At 38.9% G+C, this 13,537-nt stretch overlaps 1 protein-coding gene across 1 annotated transcript in view; it reads right to left on the bottom strand.

Annotated features, from left to right (window-relative positions):
• LOC149281989 (protocadherin-11 X-linked-like) overlaps positions 1–13,537 on the bottom strand; it is a 349,492-nt gene that overhangs the window by 310,158 nt on the left and 25,797 nt on the right. The window contains exon 2 of the mRNA XM_089498744.1: positions 9,185–11,671. Coding sequence (XP_089354870.1) covers positions 9,185–11,671 — 2,487 coding nt within the window. The remainder of the gene's footprint in view (positions 1–9,184; positions 11,672–13,537) is intronic.

Below are 13,537 nucleotides of genomic sequence, written 5' to 3'. Positions count from 1 at the left end.
GTCAAACACAGGGACTCTGCTAGGGGATCTTAATATGATTGGGTAGTGTATCCCTAAACCCCTCCCTTTTACATTACGTATACGATATATAATATTATAAATTAGAACACTTTGTATAATAAGTGTATAGTAATATAATCTACAATATGAGTATATTATTATTATTATTATTATTATTATTATTATTGTTATGTGGCCGTAAGAGTCAGAATGGTTCTAGCTGACATATGAAGAAACGACCACAAGGAGACATTCAAATACAATAAATTAATTTCCCCTATCCAGGAATACACATGCATTCACGCAATACTATGACAACACTTTGTAGATATTAAATTTAAATTGTCAGGAAATATACTTTAAAAAAAAGGACAGTAAGCAGGAGCAGGCAGGTGGGAGAAAGGTAGCCTCAACTCTCTCAATTAAATTATATAGGATTATCCTTGAAAGATTTCTCTTAAAGAATGGCTGAGCTGGCCCTGCATAATGTATGGTTCAGTAAGGTAACTTGCATATTTAAATATGCTTTATACAGGGCCAGCCAAGCTATCGGTAGGGCGATGCTTTGGTTGAGTAACCATAAGTAGATTTTATTTTACAGAAAATATGGTATTAGTATGGGATAAGAGGGCTTATAATGGAAAAGGGGAAAATACCTTAATAAAAAAGAAAATATATGAAATTATTGGGCATGTCTAGATTCGAAATGTATGGAAAACTCACCAAGACAGCAAACAGTGATCAGGACACTGCCGTAGGCTGCCCAACATTTACTGATGCTGCATTATCAAGAATCCAGTGAAAACGGAGGGGCTGGAACAAAGGGGAAAGATCAAGATGAAGTGTAACTGGGATCATCAAAGTTACACGCAGTGAACGGTAAGCACGTAGAAAGTTGGCATTTATATACAACTGTCATTACAATGATGGGCTAAGACAACCACGATCCGCGCGCAGACTGCAATCACATCAAAACGGAGGTATACTGGCCCAGATTCACTAACTGAGATAAAACGTTTCACTGTTTTCATTAAGTTGACTTATGGAACGGACCGTCCGTGTATTTGGACGTTTGCTTCTTACGGTATTCAGAAATCTTGAATGATGTGTTATCTTTATGATTGTTATCTCAGAGGTCGTGGCCACATTTTGGTGACTGTCATTCCATTACATAGATATTGTATGTGTCAAATGATCCAAAACGTTTCTTATCCTAAAAAGTCTAACCCCCGATTTTTAGTTTTGGTTTTTTTTTGTACTTAATATTATTTCTTCATAGTTGACAGATTTTATCGCGTCCAGCTGTCAACCAACTTGTCAATAAACCAGAAAAGCCACCGAAGTACAAAGAACATGTCAACGTTAATTCTGCGAAGAAGACCATGGATGGATACCATGTTGCTGATTTGACTCTCCCTAAGGAGATATCTATTTTATGTTGATCTACGGTGGTCAGCGCTTTGTCTGTCTACACCAACCAACAAAAATGTAAATTGCCTCATTGAACACCTGGCCACCTTTCCTCACTGAATTTAGTTTAGATTCCTGCTATTTTGGTCACTAAATGCAACATGATGCAGGGCAAAACCGTTGACATTTTCGGAATGTTAGAGCACCGGGAATCGTGAAGGCGGACACACTCTTCCACACTGGAGTTTCTGCTTCATCAAAGAACTTCAAGCACATCATTTCTCTCGCTGCCCGGCAGAATGTACATAAATAATACATTTAGTAGATAGCATTCAGAAATATTGCTATCTTTTGATATGTCAAATAAAATGAGCCAATGCTGTCGGATCACTTTCCTATGCAAAGCATTGGTGTTGGATGTTTTAGACACAGAATGATACAATGGTTTCGGATGTCCTTTCCTTTATTCGTTCTTTTCTTCTCCTTCCTTACTTACAGATACATTTTGATTGTCTCATACGTTAAAGGAGCTCTTAAAAAAATCTTAATACATGTATTATTGTACCCTCAACCTTTTTCTGAAAATAATTATTTAGTCATATGGAATGCTGCCTTATTAGTCATTTTTCTAGGAACATCTAATTGTCATGTGACACAAAATCCGGCACGGGTAGCTAATTGCCATATTAACTCAAAAAGCTTCTTAAATGTTTCAACTCGGACAATAAAAATGATACCTTATTGCTATTCTCAGTGCAATCATCTACCTTTTCTAGAGGCTTCACAAAGCATCCAGGTATATATGCCGACAGGTCTTAATAAAGGACAAATATAAGCATGTTATGGACATCTTGACCCTAAAGAAGTCTATGGTTGTTTAATGTCTGAAGGTGGTATCTGAATCAGGGTATTACATACAAGTGAGCAGAATTTAGGAGAAGGCATAAGGGTGGTATTAATGACAATCCATAAGCCATAGTCAAGAAGAGATTTTTACAGAATATGGGACATCTGAAATCTTCAAAAGTGACAATTTGCTACATGTTTCAACAAATATAACATGAAGATGATCAATGGGATTCTAATTTCGAAGCCAGAAGAATCTAGAATATATACGCTAAGAGATATATAGATGGATAATAAATAGATAGATTGGTAGATGTATACCATAAATCTTAAACACAAAGTGAAGCATTTATCCTCTGAGAAATCCTAAGCCTCCTCTAACCCTGACACCAAGTCAGATGCATGAGGCTGCATATCAATGATCCGATGCTGAATATGTCTAGAAAATCAATGTAACAGTGCCTGTAGCTACCTTATAATACCGTCCTTGTCACACCTGTCAATATCAAACCCTAAAAGTCTTCTAGATAAGCATTTTTTACAACATAAGGGTGAAAACTGCCTTTGAGGAACAGTCAGTGGACAGCTGTCAATAATCAAAGTGCGATACCGTGCTTCATGAGCACTTTTCCATCTTTCCTAAATCCATACCATGGGTGTTATTAACTATATTTACTAAACAGCATTATTTTACTGATCGGCAGTATAAACCCGACCATTTACAACTACAATATTTCAAAAAATGTGGCAAGAATGTAAAAAAAAAAATAGCACCGCTTTATACCTATTCAACTCAACCATGTCTAAAAAGATGACGGGCAGATAGGTATTAAAACTGGGCGATCCAGATGATGGCTGAAAGCCGTCGGGAGATTGATCTGGTGAAAGGCCTGGATTTCCTCTCCGGCAGAAGGTCACGCATAGAGACCTTTCTCGGCCGGGAAAAACACCAGCTGCTCAAACGAGGCTGGCTCTGGCTCGGCTTATACTTGGGCCAATGGCACAGAAATGTAGAATTTAGGCCATCTAACCTGCTCAAAACCCACCAAGAAATAAAAAACAAGCCTAGTGCCCAAAAAGCCTAAATATACAGCTGCCGAGGGGTCATTTCCACCTGCCCCAGCTGCTGATTATTTTACAAACCCAAAGCAATATTTGCAAATCCACATTGTGGAAAACACATTAGCCATTTGAACGTCTTGCACATGACAATCATGGTGTAATTTAGCCCTGGATTAGGTCTACTTGTAAAACACTGATTATTAAGGACGTAGATGTTAATTGCGAATCTATATGAGGACTGCCTTTGATTTCACCATCAAAATTGTCTATCGCTGCTCTACTGATTGCAATTTCATTAATTCCCACTTCTGTTTGGATCCAGATTTACATAAAACCTCAAACCCCCATCATTGATAAATCCAGAGCTGCAATGTCTCGCAATAAACTACCGCAAGGCTCTATTAAAGTTTCTCTATCGACTAAAAACTTTTCATGTTGTAAAAGGGTCTGTAATAAATATTTTTTTTTTTACATTTAAATTTAATAAATACATTTTCAGACAAAAGGACGCGTTTTCACTATATACATTTCTACCATAGCTTTTGTAAACACTTCAATGTATATGTTATAAGTAACATTAAGAACTACTTTATATGTAAAATATATAAATCCTGATTGCCAATTTTCCTTCATTTAAAGCTGACTCAGTACACTTATTTCCTGGCACTGAGCTTTTTTTGCCAATCAAGTCATTAATATAAAGTCTCATTTGGTTCCATTAAATATGTGGAATATATTCAGATTTTCTGCACTTTTATGACTTTCTCATAATTTTATAACAGTAAGAAAAATCAGGAATTTGAAATATTAGGTCTATGCTGTGTATCGTGTAGCTATTTTTGGGATATACCGTATTGGCTCTTTCCCCCCCCACTAGGTGCGGCTTATATTCGGGGTCTAGCGCCCGACGCCCGGGACATGCAGGGTTAGGATACAGATCCCCCGCAGCGGTGCAGGGGACCCGTATCCTACTCTCTGATACGCTCAGACAGCCTCCCCTGCCAGCACTTCCCACGGGGGGGGTGCCGGCACGGGAGATTGTCTAAGCGCATCGTGCAGACGTTCACCGGCTGCGGTGAACGTCCGCACGATGCGTTTTACCTCTGCCCCCAAGACTTACCAGAACAGACTCCCGGGTGTCTTGCGGGGCCGGCGGGGGACATCTACGCAATACGCGTATACAACTTCCGGTGCCGGGACTCAGCGGATGTATACGCGTATTGCGTAGATGTTCCCTGCAGGCCCCGCAAGACACCCGGGAGTCTGATCTGGTAAGTCGGGGGGGGTGGGGGTCAGAGTGGCAGCATATCTCGGGGGGAGGAGGAGGAGGACAGTGGCAGCATATCTTGGGGGGGAGGACAGTGGGAGCATATCTCGGGGGGGACAGTGGCAGCATATCTCGGGGGGGACAGAGTGGCAGCATATCTCGGGGGGGACAGAGTGGCAGAATATCTCGGGTGGGGGAGAGTGGCAGCATATCTCGGGGGGGACAGTGGCAGCATATCTCGGGGGGGCAGTGGCAGCATATCTCGGGGGGGACAGAGTGGCAGCATATCTCGGGGGGGACAGAGTGGCAGCATATCTCGGATGGGGGAGAGTGGCAGCATATCTCTCGGGGGGGGCAGAGTGGCAGCATATCTATTAAAAAAAAAAATTCTTTAAAAAAAGCACCAAACTTTTAGGGTGCGGCCTATACACGGGGGCGGCCTATATCCGAGCCAATACGGTATATATATATATATATATATATATATATATATGCTTCTTCTACCAATCTACTAAGACTATGAAACCTCTCTAATATTGCCGATAAATACTTGAAAAAAATTCAAAAAACAAAAAATAAATGGAACTTAAAACGTCATATTTTCTGAGACAGCGGAACAATTGGACCGGTAAATCCAATCCTCAACATGAAGCATGAGATTAGATCCCATAGCTGGGAGAATCCACCAGACCACACCTTAAATCCAATATTTTGACAGTTTTGCCATTGATTTAGTTCCAAAGGACAAACAAATCTTCAGAATCCAAACTTCTTTCCACCAACCAGATTCGCAAATTTCCTATTGCTTAAATGTATCCAATCATGTGCAAAACAGCTTTGTGAACATTTCTGACAACATGTCAAAACTGTCTTGTGTATCCTTTCATTTGTTGAACCCGTTTAGTTGGAGTCTAAAACTGTTCTTCATTCTACAACACTGGGAATATACAATTTTTTTTGTAAGGGTTATACGACTGGCAGGTTCGATTTCCAGAATTCAGTGGCAACAACAAAATAATCATTTCAAAAACAGACTTTTGATAGTTATACATTGTAAATTAATATTAAGGACTATCCATTGGACCATACAGGCCCACCAGCAAAAAATACGATGTATACGGCCAAGCCAAGGAGCTTGAGATGGACAAAGATGGGAAATTCATGGGGGGGGGGTGTTGAATCCCTCCATGCATATGTAAGATGGAAGAAACTTAAGTTTAAAGATGATACTTGGTTATTATATGCATTAAAGTGCTTATTATGACTGGAGTGTCCATTTAATGCACAGTTGGGCCACACGTTCCACACGATATACCATGATTATGATTGTCTGTATGAATGTAATGCAAATATTACATCTCATTATCATAAATTATAATAAATTCTGGCTATATAGAGATCAGTGTTACATCTACATGCACACATAGGAACTTTCCAGGCTACTCTCGGAGTTCTCCCTCCCCTGCTCCATATACAAGACAGGAGGGGACTGTGGCCAAAATAAGGGGCAAGCTAGCCCCAAACACACTTAAAAGGGGGAGCAAGAACATCGGTGGACAATTACCCTCCAGCCAACAATTATTAGTCAGACACACTTACTGTACATTCATAAAATTATGATTAAGTTATAATGTTTGTTGCAAATTTATAAATAATTTCCTATTGTTACAAGAAATATTTTTTTTTTTACTATTACCTGCTTGGGTAAACCCAAAACACGGATACCCAAACAATCATGGAAACCCTTATCAGGAGCTTCTTTTACGTTCGATTAATTGAAAATCATTGGAGATTTCATCTCCGAACCTGACTTTCATCGAAAGCCATGGCTTTAAATTGAACGTGGCAGTGTTTATTTTTAAGTAAACAGTCAGTGTGTGTCGAGTAAAGCTTATCGCTGCCAAATCGTACCACCTTCTGCCAAAATAAATACTGCAATTGGCTTCTAATCATTGTGCCGATTCCTGGATAGGTGACACTGGACTGAAAGAACACTCATTTCCACCCGTACTATGTGCATAATGTCTTATGTTTCACCAGGACATTCTACCGCATTTCTCTTTCTCCTCGAATGGATTATTTGTTACCGATTATTCGGCTGGTTGATTAGCTTCATAAAATATTTTCCCTCTTTTCACCTCCCGGAACCACTATACATCACTGACGCATATTCCATAGACGAAGCAGTAATCGTTTTTTCCATACTGACCCGGCACATTTCATTAAAACAACGGCAGCAAAAGAAGAAATATATATAAAAAAATTATGGAAATATGTGTTCTCCGGGTTCAGGTCATATAAGAAGCCTGACAAGGTGCCTTCTATAGGTCAGTGAGTTGGACATCGATTAAGGATTTAATTATTTAGAGCTATGAGCCCAACCTCATAACTAAATTCAGAGAAGGTCAACTAGACCTATTGGATAAATACCAGATACATTTGTAGACAATTCTGGCAAAAAAGACTGGCTATTGGTTATTCTTACAAGACCAATTACAGCAAACTTTTACTTGACTGAAGAACTGTTTTTGGGGGGGCATTTAACTAGCAGAAATTATGTTTCCAATGCTACATTTATATAAAAAAATGTAAAATTTGTCTGCATCTTTAAGAATCTGAAAATCACTAAAATAAAAGTTTTACAAGTATTTTACTAGTTGGCTCACCCCCCTTCCCCGCCACAAAACTCCCTCTTAGATTAACTCATAATAAGAGGCTAAAATGACTAAATACTATAACTATATTTACCTTCATGCAATTCGTGGTGATTGTGGACAACACCTTCATTTCTATCATTTCTTCTCACTTTGGTATCATTGAAACTTACATTGAAAGCCCCCCCGCAAATAGCTACCCTTCAAACCGTAATTGTCTAAATGTACTTTTGTGGCTTTTTATTAGTTTCTATGCTTGAATTTAACCAAGTATTCACATAAAAATAGCTTTCCTTACTGTAAACAAAGCTACAGCTGTGCAAAAAGATGATATGATAAATATTACGCGTAGAACCATACATCAAGTACTTGTGGCGCTATATGATATGTGAATGGTATAATCTTATGTTCCCAGTTAGATGGATTTGACACGGTAACATTGATTGTTAATGAATTCCCCAAAGGATGCATGAAATATTTAGTTGCAACAAAGTCTGCCTGATAGTAATGCAGCAAACGTACATTCTGTAGGAGAATCACCAATTGATGAATAACAATATTAGCGAAAGCCGAGTTATAATCCATAAAATAGTATCTGCTGAAATTATTCCACAAAGGGCGGAATCCGCTAACGTGTGATACATTTTAGAGCTTTGATGTCAATGTGAGACGCCTCTGCAATTTCTTCCAGGCTGAACTTCAATCATGATGGATATAGCAGAAGAAGGCAGTGGTAAGATGTGAGGTCTGTCTCACACCCGTGGAAGATCTCTCGTGTTACTTGTTTAAAAATATAAAGTCGGTTTGGATCAGAAAACGCACACTTTACCCCATATTTGTTCGCGAATAATATTGGGCTAAGAAATAATAAGCTTGTGAGCCGGGCCCTCTTTACTTAATGTATTGGTTTGTCTTAGTGTGTCAGACCCTTTGAATGTATGTGCTTTAAGCAGTGTATTAATTGTTGGCGCTGTATAAATACAAAAATTATAAAATTTTCAAAGAAAAATGCGATTGATAACATCTGTAATTACCAGCTAGCTTTCCCTGCGGTACACTAAGAGTTAAGTTGTATGTCTAGTATCTCACGCTCATAACTATCATTTCTTATTTCTTTAATGGTGAAATCTCTGTGTTCCTTTGTAATAATCAGGTAGATTGCTAAACCTCATAATATGTTTATTGTGCACTTAGGATACTGAATCAAGGGTTTTCCCTTGGTGTGTTTCTTGCCTAGCTTAGGCGCTTTGGATGGTTTAGGTTTATCAGTATGATTATATGAAATATTAAATATAAAATATGTTGATAAAACAGCTTCTCAACAACTTTAACACACGTGCTTATTGCGGCATCATTCTTATTGTGTGACCATTACTGTTCTTTATAAGAGAACTGGTAGCTGTTCTGCTTGGGTTTCTTCGCCCGCTAGCCTAGGTTGCTCGTAAAAGACCTTGAAGTTCAGTTTAGTCCTGCAGAAGTCCGCCATCCCATTAGCATTAAGAAGCACTTATCAGATTGCGCTAAGCCTTATTGCTCTGCACCTGGTCCAGATTATCAGGATTCCTATGCATACAATAGCACTGCAATCCAGTTTCTTTGTTTTTTTCCCTTCTATCGCTTCTGCAAGCGTGTAGGTTGCAGCTGAACCAAAAAGGGCTGCACTGCCATCTACAGACAGTAATATCCCATAATGAAATCATTCAGCATCCAATTTTCCCCACAGCCAAGATCCACTTTATTCTAATTTTCTCTCTTTAACATCCATGAGTCACAAACTGTTTATATTTCAATGCTTCAACCAAGCATTAACTTTTTTTTGGCTTTTAATCTTTTTTTAGAAAGAATACTGGTATTAAAAAAAGGAAAGTGAAGCAAAGAATAAGAAATCATAGAATCAGACACTGGAAAAAAACAACTGATTGGATAAATTTACAGTTTAATTTACCTGTCTTGTATGGATGGGGCCAGGTGCCTTGAAGCCTCCTTGGCAACTGCATTCAGAGACGCTATACGGATCCGAGCTACTTGAGGAACACTTAGACAAAGAGTCACAGCCCACTACAAAGGTATTGTCGAGGGGAAGCTCTTGAATCACGTGATGCTTCTTAGGAGGAACTGGTGTCTCAGGCTTTATCTGGAATGTAGGTTGCGGAGAAGCAGACTTATAGTGCTTGGCCAGATCGGGGCTGTCTGGTTTGAAGGTAGTTGGTGTGGTCGCCCAGTTGTATTTTCCCATCGTCTGTTCTTCTAACTCCACGGGAATGTCCAAGGTGCCATTGATATGCTCATGGGCTGGATCCTCGGTTTTGGATTCTTCGATTGTAACAAAGTTTAGGAGAAGGTTTTTGGGAGAACGCTTCTTCTTTTTCTTCTTTTTCTTGATCTGACGATTTTCTTGGTTTGGAGAAACCCATTCCCCGCTCTGTTTGCTTTTCTGAACGACTTTATGTCGTGGTGTTTGACGGCAACGTACCAAAGCAGTAACAAAAATGACGAGGATCACGGTCATCGTACCAGCAATTATAGCAATAATGATTTTGACATAATCATTAGTTTGTGGGGTTATCTCACCATCTCCAATGTTCTGCCCAACCGGTGTCTCCATATTCCTTCGCACAAGTTCTTGAATATAAGATCCATTGGTTATTGTTTCATTTACAAATAAATGCACCAGAGCTAGTGTGTGGAATGGCTCAGGTTTCCCAGAATCATTTACTTTTATAACAAGTCTATGTAAACCATGATCTCCAACAATGATCTTTTCTTTCAAGCTGATATTCCCAGTCTTCTCATCTATAGCAAACAAACCTCTTGAATTTCCTCCTATAATGCTATAACGAAGGTCAGCATTTATGCCTGTATCATTATCAACAGCAAAGACTCTGGTAACAACAGATCCTGGATTGGTTGAGGTTGGCACTAATTCAAACGAATAATTGTTTGAAGGGATGACAAACATTGGCTTGTTATCATTGACGTCTTCAACAAATATTGTGACCTTCACAGTTGAGGACTTTTGTGGGTTGCCTTTGTCAACAGCCTTAACCTGAAAAGTGTATGAACCTTGTTGCTCTCTATCAAATGTTATGTTTGGTCTGATGACACCAGTAATAGGATCGATTATGAAATTATCCTTTGCATTGACGAGTGAAAGTGTGACTATGGCGTTCTCCCCTGAATCCGCATCGGTTACTGTAATAAGGCCCACTGTGCCATACATGGGTAAGTTCTCTGGGACATAAAAGTTGTACTCGTTGTGAGTAAATGATGGGCTGTTGTCATTTTGGTCAAGAACTGATAAGGTAACAGTGGTGTTGGCCTGTAAGGAAGGACTTCCGTTATCCTTTGCAATCACTGTAAATGAGTATCTGTCTTGTTTTTCCCTGTCCAGCTTCCTCACCGCAGTGAGAATCCCCGTCCTCCTATCCAAGTTGAATATTGTCGGAGCATTGGGGCCAAGAATATAACTAAGTTCCGCATTCCGACCGCTGTCCGCATCGGTGGCACTGATTTTGGTTAATTCCGTTCCTGGCGGGTTGTTTTCAATAAACGACAGGCCAATTACCGGCAGAGTGAAAACAGGTGCATTGTCATTCTCATCTTTTATTTTAATAAGAAGCATTGCGGATTGATTTAAAGGTGGCTTTCCAGAGTCTGAAGCAACAATTTTAATGGCATATTCTCTTGTAGCCTCAAAATCAAGAGGAGCTGCCGTCTCCAACAGGAACTGATTGTCAAACACTGGCTTTAACCTGAAAGGAACATCATGATCTGTAAAGCATGTCACTTTTCCATTTAGATCAGCGTCCTTGTCAGTTACCGTTATTAGGGCTATTTTTGTATTAAGTGGCGCTTTCTCAGATAGTAGCACAGTGCCATTCACGGGATTTATTATGTACCTGGTGTCAATGGACGGAACGTTATCATTAATATCAGTAATATTTATTGTAACGGTGGCTCTGGAGGGGGTTGAACTGCCATCACTTGCCAATACAGTAAGTTTATGGTAGTGAGACTCTTCTCTGTCCAAGGGCTCCTTGACGGTAATTAATCCAGTATTGTTATCTATAGCAAAGTGTCTCTTGGCAAGGTTGGAGATCTGATTGCCAAAGTAAAAGTGAATTTTCGCATTTGAGCCCAGGTCAGCATCTGTAGCGTGAAGCTGAACCACTGAAGTACCAACTGCAGCATCTTCTGGGATATTAACCTCAATGTCCTTTTCCTTAAACACAGGGCGATTGTCATTAACATCAGTAACGGTTACTTGTAAAATGGCGGTACTGGACCTCGGAGGATCTCCGCCATCCTCCACCTTAATCTTCATTACATATGTGTCTTTCTGTTCTCTGTCCAGACTCTGCTGGACAATAAGCTGGGGCCATTTGTCACCTTCTGGTGTTTCAATTACATCGAGTCCAAAAACATTCTGACCCTATAAAACAGAAAAAAAGAGATTAAGGAATTTTATAAGCCACTATATAAAACATCCTACAACAACAATTGTAAAACCCCATCAATAAGAACATCTGGGTCTCAGCTCGTAAGCAGTATTGGCCTCCGCAACTTACAACAAACGTCCATAAGTCATATAAATCGAGCTGATAGACTTTAAAATGTGAAATTCCATGTAACAGGGTATGAATCAAATAACCTATACATCTGTCTCAAAGACTGTATTACAGTAAATTACTAAGGGGGCAACCAAATGGGTCTAATAATCGTCTTTATGAAAACCATTACCTATTAGACGTTGGAGGCCAGAATATATGGCACGGACTTTCTCATAACACAAAGATTCTTAGGAAGCTATGCAGCTTTAAAACGTCTTGCTCTGTTTTATACCTAAAATTACAAACATTTTTCCCAATGTCTAACTAAACACAATGGTGCAATCATTTTCACGCTGTAAAAAAAAAGCCTGTTGTTATTTTTTGTGAGGTTGTCTAAATTAGATTGTAAAATTATAAACAGGCTTATTCAACCATTTTCTTTTTAACTCTGAGATTTTAAAATGATTTCTCCAACTAGCGATTTTTTATTTTTTTTTTGCTTTATTTTAAAGCCTTTATTTCCCTTGTCTTTATGTGCACTTGTTTGAACTCAATGTTTAGAGCAAATAATTGTTCCTCCTGTGGAAAGAAGACATTTTATTGATCCGCTAGTAGTTTGAGTTTTCTCTTTCTTTATATCGGCAGGCTAATAAGGCGTTGAGTACACACATCATTTATGGTTTTTTGTAATAACTTGGAAAAATTAAAGTTCTGAAATTTAATTTGGAAAAAAAAACCTAGAGTTTTCTCTCGACTGCTTCGCCTTCTCATTAGGACTTGACTGTTAACAATCAATAGAACGGGTCTGATGTTACATAAACTACATACGTTTTAGTCCTTATACACATCGTGCTAGTAACTTTCCTACCAAATGTAAAGGTTAATAACTGTTTATATAGCCCACAGGAAAAGTAAGAAAGCCTAGAGAAGGTGGTAGATAAGCGGAGTAGTATGTGGTACAGTGACGGCATCACAGCAAGTATAGGAAAGGCATTAGACTACCTTAAATATGAGACAACGCCAAGCAAGTTTGGAGATCAGATGGACCAAAATCTTCTTACTGTAGTAAATTCTACAAAGGGCTGAAAAATTAATTTAAGGACTCGAGGTATACGTGAAGTGAGTTAAACATTGAATGCAGAAGCTCTTGGATTTTTTTTAAGTGCCTAATTTTGGACACCAAGAAGATCTTCACTAATAAGCAAGTATGTGATGCTTGTTAAAAGACACATGATGCTTCCTTTGCTGAACTTAAAAGGCTGGTACGCATGTTCCAAATCACATCAGCTCTTGATAATGAGCATGAACTAGCATTCTGTTTCCTTAATAGTCAACTTCTGCAGGAAGCTGCTATGTGTGCACAGCAGAACTCCGTAATTGCAAAATAATTATTTAAAATATTAATTAAAGGGAAAACTGAAAGCCCTAAGTTCACTGGAGATCTCTGCCAAGCATGATTTCTATATACTCCCAAAGGAAAGATTATCTGATGAAAGCGAGAAACATCACAACTTTTACACATACCGGTAATGAGTCTTTGCTGTCTACATACAGAAAGTAATCATGGTTTCGGTTACAATTTTATTTGTCTAGCTGTATATAGCCTCTTAGATTTTAGCCTGAACTAATATAATTTTATCTAATCGATACAGTTTAAATTTGGGAAACCGGGCACGGTCTTTGAGGACAGATCATTACAGACACTAGTGCTGATGCAGGGCTAAACTGGTACAATGGGTAGAAAAGAA

The sequence above is a fragment of the Sceloporus occidentalis genome, unplaced genomic scaffold (assembly GCF_023333645.1).
Source record: "Sceloporus occidentalis isolate IW3139 unplaced genomic scaffold, rSceOcc1.0.p SCAF_125, whole genome shotgun sequence".
NCBI classification, from domain to species: domain Eukaryota; kingdom Metazoa; phylum Chordata; class Lepidosauria; order Squamata; family Phrynosomatidae; genus Sceloporus; species Sceloporus occidentalis.
Note: the sequence above shows the minus strand (reverse complement) of the source record. Positions and strands in the feature narration are given on the sequence as shown.